Raw genomic sequence first — 10,894 nt, 5'->3', positions numbered from 1 at the left:
ATATACAGGGTAAAAAGTTATTAACTAAATTTTCGGTAAAATTGGTCGTAAGTGGCGCCCTCTATGAGCAATGCTGAAATTACAACACGCATCTCATTCATCGCCTAAAAAAACATAGTTTCACAAATTTTCAAGTTCCTAACCTACATATTTTTAGAATAATCGCAAAAAAAACGTTTTAAACGTTCAATACCCTGTATTTCCGAAACTATCAACTTTCGGATAAGGCATGTTTGCGCCAATGGTCACCATTTCACGTGTAGTATCTTCAGCTTTCGATTTTCCCATTGTTAAAGAATCACCTACTATGAAAGTTGTAGATTTTGAGGTCTTTTCACATCCAGTTAAAAAATACAGGGTATTTCCATTTGAAAAAAAACAAAATTTTGATTTGATTTGATTTGAAAAAGATAACATTCGGTACGATTTTGTGAACATTCTGTATGACATTTATAAACAGTGACCACTTCAGAATTTACGGTAAACCTAGTATAAAATACAAATACAAAATATCAATATCTTGGAAACATTTGATTTTTGGCACATAGTACCTATTTCGAAAAAGTTGCATAATTAAATGCAAAATATAAATATCCACTCAAATACAGGGTGTTCCATTTAAAAAAATACAACTTTGGTCAGCCCTCCGAAAACTAATCACCCTGTATAAGTCAAATTATTTTTAAAATGTGCATTTCTTGTTCCCCACCCGAAACTATTTTGAAATATTTAGCCTCAATTATATTCTAGTGATAAATCAACTTTGCCACAGCGTTGATTCACCCTATACATATACAGGGTGCTCCAGAATATGTGGGAAACCTCTCAGATTTATAAAGGGGACGTTAAAATAATATGACAAGTTCCTATAAGAGATACAAGCCCCTAAAGGACACCGTTGAAAATCGATGTTTTAAACATTAAATAGCTTTTAAAATACATTGTCATTTAATTATATTTAAAAGAAACAAAATAAATGTAACTAAAAGTGTCATCTGTTTAGATAGGCACAGAAAGAATGTAAATTTTAGCGGTTTATTTCTCTTTACGGATGTAATAAAAATTATATTAAACAAAAATAGTTTTTTTCTCGAAAACAGTTCATTTTATCGATATCAACCAAGGTCCAAGTTATCAAAAAATATTATTTTTGTGACTTGATCGTAAAGAGTGTAAAAAAAATTGACATTGTTGTGCTAAAGCTAGTCCCTTCCTAGCAAACTAAATAAGCCAAATCGTTTTCATGGGTCAATTTTTAAGGAGTCTTATCTGTTGTCCATCGTATTAAAAAATAATTAAATCATATGAAGTATTTTAAACTTATTTTAAAAAAAAATCTATTTTCAGGGGCGTTCTTTAGGGGCCTGCATCTCCGTAGTGGGGCTCTCTAGGGAAAATTTTTGTTAGTACTTGTCATGCATTTTAACGTCCCCTATATAAATCCGAGGGATTGCCCACATATTCTGGGACACTCTGTGTACATGCATATTCTTCATTAACCATGTATTTTTCATAAATCTAGGCTGACCAGGCGACTACAGAAGATGGTGAAATATACTGCCGGTCACTTGTCGCTCATAAGTGCAATAGTATTCGGAACCCTTGGAAACCAAGCATTTAAGGTATATCAACAAAACCAAAGCAATTCCTTTCAAAGTACTTGCTATAAAAAACTTTAATTGAATTTATTTGTGAAACTGTTTTTACTAATTCATTNTATACATATACAGGGTGCTCCAGAATATGTGGGAAACCTCTCGGATTTATAAAGGGGACTTTAAAATAATATGACAAGTTCCTATAAGAGATACAAGCCCCTAAAGGACACCGTTGAAAATCGATGTTTTAAACATTAAATAGCTTTTAAAATACATTGTCATTTAATTATATTTAAAAGAAACAAAATAAATGTAACTAAAAGTGTCATCTGTTTAGATAGGCACAGAAAGAATGTAAATTTTAGCGGTTTATTTCTCTTTACGGATGTAATAAAAATTATATTAAACAAAAATAGTTTTTTTCTCGAAAACAGTTCATTTTATCGATATCAACCAAGGTCCAAGTTATCAAAAAATATTATTTTTGTGACTTGATCGTAAAGAGTGTAAAAAAAATTGACATTGTTGTGCTAAAGCTAGTCCCTTCCTAGCAAACTAAATAAGCCAAATCGTTTTCATGGGTCAATTTTTAAGGAGTCTTATCTGTTGTCCATCGTATTAAAAAATAATTAAATCATATGAAGTATTTTAAACTTATTTTAAAAAAAAATCTATTTTCAGGGGCGTTCTTTAGGGGCCTGCATCTCCGTAGTGGGGCTCTCTAGGGAAAATTTTTGTTAGTACTTGTCATGCATTTTAACGTCCCCTATATAAATCCGAGGGATTGCCCACATATTCTGGGACACTCTGTGTACATGCATATTCTTCATTAACCATGTATTTTTCATAAATCTAGGCTGACCAGGCGACTACAGAAGATGGTGAAATATACTGCCGGTCACTTGTCGCTCATAAGTGCAATAGTATTCGGAACCCTTGGAAACCAAGCATTTAAGGTATATCAACAAAACCAAAGCAATTCCTTTCAAAGTACTTGCTATAAAAAACTTTAATTGAATTTATTTGTGAAACTGTTTTTACTAATTCATTCAATGTTCTTCTTAAATAAATACTTAAACAAAAATAATTAATTTATGTAGATCAAAATCGAAAATATTAAAATCTAAATCGAAAAGAGGGCACGCGTTTCACACTTCATTTGTTTTTGTTTCAGTCTAAGCCACTAGGGGCCATGATTTTTTTGGTAGGGTACATCATAGCTCTGTTTTCTCTTTGTCGCGCGGGACAAAGATTAATGGATGAGGTAAGTTTGCAGTTGAGGAGTTAGATGGTAAGTTTTATAGGATTTTTCATTTCAATAATAAATTCTAACACAGACGCAACGCCTCTTTTCCAAGATACAAGGTGGTGAAGTCAAAAAAATTAAATTTTTTCCATATTTTTGCTTTAACACCAAACGACGAGTTTTATAGGAACTACCTCCATTAATAACCATCGTAGAAGCTAGTGATGTCCAAATTTTGTTATCAAACTCCCAAAAGATTTTTATGTGCTCATTTCAAAGATCACCCCAAAATCTATAAGTTGCCAAGATTCAAAAACCAGAACTCTCCATCTAACCCTCTTTCTTGTATAAGAATCATTTTAAAATTTTCGCACATCTTTTAAAATTTGTAGAATTTAAATTTTAATACGTGTTTTCAGACCCAAGCAGTGAGTGACGCTGCCTACAATTCCAAATGGTACGATGCTGACCCTAAAATCATGAAAAATATAGTTCTTATTATAGCCAGAGCCCAGGAACCAGAGATGTTGGACGCCTTACCTTTAGGAAGCTTCTGCTATCCATTGTTCCTACTGGTATAGCTTTATTTAAATAATTTGACATAGTACTTAATAAATTTCTATTTTCAGATAGTTAAAACTTCCTATACGTATCTCACTCTGCTTCAACAGACGACATAAATCGACATCGCTATAATTTGGATTTGGAAGGGAATTTCACAGATTTAAATTTATTAGTTTAGTAATTCACACTCGTATAATTGCACTATGAAATAGTTTTAGAATAACGTGTAGCATCCTACATACAGAAATAAAAATACTGCTTAAGCAACTTCGTTTTTTTTAAAGATAGTTAAGTCAATAAATGTATCAAAAATTCAATGTAGAGTCAATTAAAACCAACGAATTAGTTATTGTCGGTATAAATACACTACAATCCGTACAATACTTGTTGGGATAGAATTACAAGAACGACTGTAACAATTTACCGCTTTAGGGGCGTGCCTTGAAGTTTTAATGCCATGTTTAATTCTTGATAACGACTAAGTTATCGTCATCTCCTGAAACATTGACTATCAGGGTACAAGAAGTTAACTGTATCAGAAATTTAAGGTTATAGAGAAAAAGGCTATTTAAAAATGTGTTTAAAACTATTTTGGAACTGCTGAAATACAAGTAGCTTATCGCGGCGAGAACTTCTGTAACAGTTTTTACGAGTTTGTAGGTTTCTTATGAAGCCGGATTGTATTCGAAAGTCAGTTTGTAATACATTGTTGTAGTGATTGCTGTGCTGTTTTTCGAGAGTACCTACATTTAATAGCCGTATTTCCAAGTTTTTTTTTAGAAAATGGCGCATTTATTTAGTAATCGCGAATATTATGATATGCTCATAATTTATGGGGAATGAAACGAAAATGTCCACAGAGCTTGTCAAGTGTACCGTGCAAGATATCCTGCACGATATTCCCTCGCACCGGGAACATTTGTTGCTGCAGCGCACAGTTTTGGACACCGGTGAAGTACAACCGCGTCGAGGTCGCGACGGTGGCCCAGGGCGACCACAAAGAATCTTAAATGTCGAGGAGATGGTTTTAGATCTAGTCGAAGAAGATCCGGTCGTAGCACCAGAAATATCGCACAGCAAATAAATATTTCGCATGACATTACGAGAAGTTCAGTTGTACCCATTTCATATTCAAGGTGTTCAAGCGCTTACTCCTGAGGCTTTCTACTACGTCGAGGATTTTGCGAATGGTTGCTTCAGGAACATGCAAGAAGGTGCAGTTTACAGCGCAAATACTTGTTACAGATGAAGCATGTTTTAGTGGGAATGGTGTACCTACGTAACGTCCACAACATTTACCATTGGACTATCGACAATCCACACGAAATACGTCGCGGTGCCTTTCAGCAACAGTTTTCAAAGAACATATGGACCGGTATCGTTAATGACACTTTAATAGGACCTTTTGAATTGCCTAGACGCTTAGACGGTGCTTCATATCTAGATTTTTTGCAAAATCGGAGTTATTGGAAGACATGCCATTAAATGTTCGGCAAAATATGTGGTTGCTGCATGACGGAGCCCCCGCTCACTTTTTTCGGAGAGTGGGCGACTTTCTAAACATTACTTTTCCCGATCGTTGGATAGCCTAGTTAAATGCTTCCCCCGGTCCCCGGACCTCACCTCTTTAGACTTCATTTTGTGGGGATTTATGAAAAGTGTTGTGTATTCCACGAAAATTCGTGACATCGACCAACTGCGACATCGTATTGCCGAACCTTGTAATACGATTTGAGAGGACGTGGCAATGTGGCAACGCGTGCGAGCGAATTGGATACGTCGCGCTGAAGCTTGTGTGCAAGGAAATAGTGGGCACATCGAACATGTTCTATGAAAATGAGCAGTTCTCAAAAGATGGCTCCTTGCAATGTTGAGGTAAGTCAGATTTTAAAATTACATTATATTCATCACAAATCCGTGTATTTACCTTTTTGACGTAACGGACATGTGACAAAAATATTTGACACAAGTTCATTAAAAGTTAATTATGGCATACTTCTTAATAAGTTACGTTTATTTGGTTTAAACGATCTGATTCTTCTCATTAAATCCTATCTTTCTCAACGTGAACTATATGTTTCATACAACGGATTTAAATCTGAAAATTTTATAGCGACATCTGGAGTACCCCAAGGGTCAAATTTAGGACCACTTCTTTTTATTTTATTTATTAATGATTTATCTCTGTCTTTAAAATCGAATCATCTATTTTTTGCCGACGATTTGAAGTTGTTTCTCAGTGTATCTAATTTGGAAGATTGTTTAATACTGCAAGAGCAGGTAGATCTTGTAAGTAGATGGTGTGAGAATAATCAATTACCTATTAACATAGATAAGTGTAAGGTCTGCTCGTTTACATCCAAAAAAGAACCGTTAGTATTTGGCTACATCCTTGAAAATGCGTTACTAGCACGTTGCGATAATGTTAAGGATTTAGGTGTAATATATGATAATAGACTGTCCTTCACTGATCATATCAATACAATTATAAATGCAGCTAATAGAGCTTTGAGTTTTATAGTCAGAAATTTAAGTTCTTTTAATGACGTTACTGCATTGAAGTGCCTGTTTTACTCATTAGTTCGTTCTAAATTAGAATACTGCAGCCTTATATGGTACCCTTACTACCAGATACATACTAACAAGCTTGAAAAAGTTCAACGTCGTTTTCTTAAATTTTTAAGCTTTCGAATTGATGGTTATTATCCAAATAGAGGATATGAACATAAGCTGCTGTTAGATCGATTCGAAATGCAGTCTTTACAGAATAGAAGAATACTCAATAGTTTATCTTTCCTATTTAAACTTTACATGCCAGAGTTGACTCAGCATATCTACTGGGTTCCTTCAATATACGAGTTCCTAGGCATGGGTCTCATGCTGATTCCATGTTCTATTGTGGAAATGCTAAAACCAACATACTTCTTAAATCTCCCATCTATGTCATGGCAAATAATTATAATTTAATATCTAGGCAGTGTGATATAAACCACTGTACCATAAATAATTTGTTATCTGTAACAACTCATTTTTTCAATTTAATAATTTTTAATTGATATTGTAGAAACTAGACCGTATTTTGTAGTTTATATATCTATTTGTATTTATTTAGGACTATGATTTTTTATATTTTTAGTGTTTTGTACTTGAATGTCTATACTTTTTTGTCCTGTAATTGGAACATTTGTTCTGTTGGGCAATAAATGCATTATTATTATTATTATTATTATTATTATTATTATTATTATTATTATTATTATTATTATTATTATTATTATTATTATTATTATTATTATTATTATTATTATTATTATTATTATTATTATTATTATTATTATTATTATTATTATTATTATTATTATTATTATTATTATTATTATTATTATTATTATTATTATTATTATTATTATTATTATTATTATTATTATTATTATTATTATTATTATTATTATTATTATTATTATTATTATTATTATTATTATTATTATTATTATTATTATTATTATTATTATTATTATTATTATTATTATTATTATTATTATTATTATTATTATTATTATTATTATTATTATTATTATTATTATTATTATTATTATTATTATTATTATTATTATTATTATTATTATTATTATTATTATTATTATTATTATTATTATTATTATTATTATTATTATTATTATTATTATTATTATTATTATTATTATTATTATTATTATTATTATTATTATTATTATTATTATTATTATTATTATTATTATTATTATTATTATTATTATTATTATTATTATTATTATTATTATTATTATTATTATTATTATTATTATTATTATTATTATTATTATTATTATTATTATTATTATTATTATTATTATTATTATTATTATTATTATTATTATTATTATTATTATTATTATTATTATTATTATTATTATTATTATTATTATTATTATTATTATTATTATTATTATTATTATTATTATTATTATTATTATTATTATTATTATTATTATTATTATTATTATTATTATTATTATTATTATTATTATTATTATTATTATTATTATTATTATTATTATTATTATTATTATTATTATTATTATTATTATTATTATTATTATTATTATTATTATTATTATTATTATTATTATTATTATTATTATTATTATTATTATTATTATTATTATTATTATTATTATTATTATTATTATTATTATTATTATTATTATTATTATTATTATTATTATTATTATTATTATTATTATTATTATTATTATTATTATTATTATTATTATTATTATTATTATTATTATTATTATTATTATTATTATTATTATTATTATTATTATTATTATTATTATTATTATTATTATTATTATTATTATTATTATTATTATTATTATTATTATTATTATTATTATTATTATTATTATTATTATTATTATTATTATNTTATTATTATTATTATTAACTGTCTAATTTTGGTTTTCAATAGTTTTTGAAATTATCATTATCTTATATTTTAATAAATAAATATTCCTAATGGTCAGATGGGAACTGTGTACGTAGCTATGGGGTGAAGTTTGAAAAATTTTTAATTTGTATCCAATGTTTAAAAATATAATTATTGATATGAAGGTCAGACTTGGAATTGTGACATTTTTATTGAAAAGTTAAATATAAAGCCATTTTGCTCCTCAGATTTCATGTCATTTTTACATTCCTTAAAATGGTTGATTAAATACATTTTTTTTCTGTTACATTTTACTGTATCCGTTATTTTTCCTTTTAATCTTATAATCTACGTACGGAATAACATTATCATTTTGCCGGAAAATATAGGTCTATCTAGTCTTTCATCAATCCCAAAGCTGCTCCATCGACCTCAATTACTATTAGAATTGGATAGTCGCGTACAGCAATTTTTTAAATTAAAAGGTAACTAATTTTCTTATTAGAGAATACCTATCTTTTAAATAATATATTTGTATTCGAAGAATTAATCGAAAATAATATGTACAATACAAACATGCCTAATTGAATTTGGTATACGTATAAAAGACAAATTCTGATGAAATTTTTTTATGCTCGCGTAGCAGGCACTAGAAATGTACGAAATTACAAAAGAACGATCTTTTTATTCCAGCCTAAAAATTTTGACACACACTTATACTATACCAAAAGTAAAGGAAGGACCACAGTTGTTCCTGTTTCGATTTATATTTATAACGCTTAGATTGGCAAGCATAATGGCCTTGGTCGTTATGCCTTGTCTTCACTTGATCGTCACACTTAGAGGTAAGAATAGAATTTTCAAAGGTAATTTAATTCATAACATTTCACCAGCAATCAGTAATAAAAGAAAAGTCCAACACCTAACCTCCATCAGAAGAATTAGTTGCAGAATTTAATCGAAGAACCTTAGGCTGTATTTCACATATAGACTGATAAGAGTCCCCCTTTTATTTGTAATATATTTGCTATTATTTTCATCTTTGATATGTAATGTAATTTGTTCACCTTTAGATCTACGTAGCCAACTTTGTCAAAATGCAATATTTTTTACATAAACCGCAAATGTGTTAAAAGAATAGAAACATTTATGTTTCACACCCGCACCACACCCCTCATGGCAGCCATTCCGCTCATTTTTCAACACACACATCTTTTGAAAATCTTCCAGTACATAATTGTCATACTGCATCGTTATTATCTTCACCACTGGAATCATTAGTTATATGAATCCCCATCCGAGGAGTAATAGTCCGGGCGAATTAGGTTTTTTTTTTCAAAAATCGGGCCGAAGTCGAATTTTATGGGCTTAAAAATAAGTAAAAAATACACAGAATAAAAGCCTAAATTTGCGTATTTGTAGAGGTCGAGCGTCATATTGTTTATAACAAAAGAAAAAAAAAAAGAATTGATCTTTTTTCAATTTTTCGCTAATAATTCCGAAAATAAGCCTCTAATCGACATGAGGGATATTCATCGATTTTGTTCCTGAGGAAATTTGCTACAAGGATAGGCTTTTGCTTTTGTAAAATTAGCGGTGAAAAAAAAGTGAATAATTGTCAGAATTAAATTTAAAAAAAACGTCTCGATCCGACCAATAGGAGCCGACTTCCTTTATACGCTGAATATTTCTTTTTTTTTTCTCAAAGCAGGCTTATGTCAAAACTTATTGATGGATATCTCATAAATAACGCACACATTCTAATTAACTTTAAAGCAAAATTTTAGTGATTGTTAGTAACTGTAGTTAATAATGACTAATAATTATGCCTACTTTGAGAAGTCACTTATTTTATACACCGTAAGAGTTCAATTGAAAGCCTTTTTTCTCGAAAATCGTCGACATTAGGAAGTTCTAACAAGAGTACATTATTTTTAGAAAATAAAATTGTACATTAGAAATTGGAGCCCGAATGGTAAAAAACCTAACCTTAAAAAAAATTTAACTTAAAATGTAATACGAATGTAGCAAAGCTAGCGCCCTCTATGATATATAAAAAAAATAATTAGACCAGCGCATTTGGCGTCTTCGCTCTGTATCTCGAAAACAAGAGGGAGATAGACACATAGTTCATAAGATAAAAAAGTTTCGATTTTGGGTATTTCTTTAACTTTTTTTAAAAATACAATTTTTTTAGGAATTTTAGAAAAAAACACTATTCCGAAGTTCTTACATACACGAGTGGTAAACAAGACTGCTCCAATTATTCTACAGAATTTATATTTCTCTAAAACTGCTGAGTTTGCAGAGTTTGCTTTATTATAACAAAGGGATGCTATATCGTAATTCCTCCCCTGTTAGATGGAACTTTATTCGGAAGGAATAAATTCCAAAAATATTTAAATTATTATATCATCTTTAGATTCAAAGTTAATTTTGTTTTTATGCATTCTCGGCAAAATAAGCTTTTTAATTAAAAGGTACAATGCAATTGTTATCAAAATAATGTACAACATAATTGTCCAAACATTGGTAGAAACATTAACAGGATTTTTTAGTTGGCTTAAATGTTCTCTTTGTAAATTTAATTCTTTCTGTGTTTCGATTAACTTATTAGTGTTAATTTCATGTAAATTAATATTATGAGGATTATACGAAAATGTTTGCAAAGTCTGATTATTTTCAAAATTTAATTGAGGTAAATCTATTTTAATAAAATTTGATTTTGGTTCTTTATAACTTTTTAAGATATAATGTTCAATGTTAACGCTACATGAAGGATTTAAATCTAAGATATAACTTCCTTCTAATTGTATGTTATCTCTTGTGTTTCCACATTCTACTGTTGCTATTGTTAATTTGGGAACAATTAATATCCATTTTTCATCACCAATTTTATTTATTTGAATATTATTTATTTTAATTGAAATTGGTGCACAATTTGGTTTATAATTAGAAAATCTTAATAAATTAACTTCACAAGGTTTTTCGTTATATAAGTTTAAAGTATTTGAATATTCACATAGAAAATTGCCT

At 28.6% G+C, this 10,894-nt stretch overlaps 1 protein-coding gene across 1 annotated transcript in view; it reads left to right on the top strand.

Moving 5' to 3' along the window:
• The first annotated feature begins 8,513 nt into the window (after positions 1-8,513).
• LOC108917068 (odorant receptor Or2-like) overlaps positions 8,514-10,894 on the top strand; it is a 25,419-nt gene continuing 23,038 nt past the window's right edge. Inside the window, exon 1 of the mRNA XM_018723499.2 lies at positions 8,514-8,703. Within this exon, the coding sequence (XP_018579015.2) occupies positions 8,514-8,703 (190 nt within the window). The remainder of the gene's footprint in view (positions 8,704-10,894) is intronic.

Source organism: Anoplophora glabripennis, unplaced genomic scaffold, assembly GCF_000390285.2.
Source record: "Anoplophora glabripennis isolate ALB-LARVAE unplaced genomic scaffold, Agla_2.0 scaffold69, whole genome shotgun sequence".
In the NCBI taxonomy this organism is placed as follows: domain Eukaryota; kingdom Metazoa; phylum Arthropoda; class Insecta; order Coleoptera; family Cerambycidae; genus Anoplophora; species Anoplophora glabripennis.
This window is presented reverse-complemented; position numbering and strand designations above follow the sequence as displayed.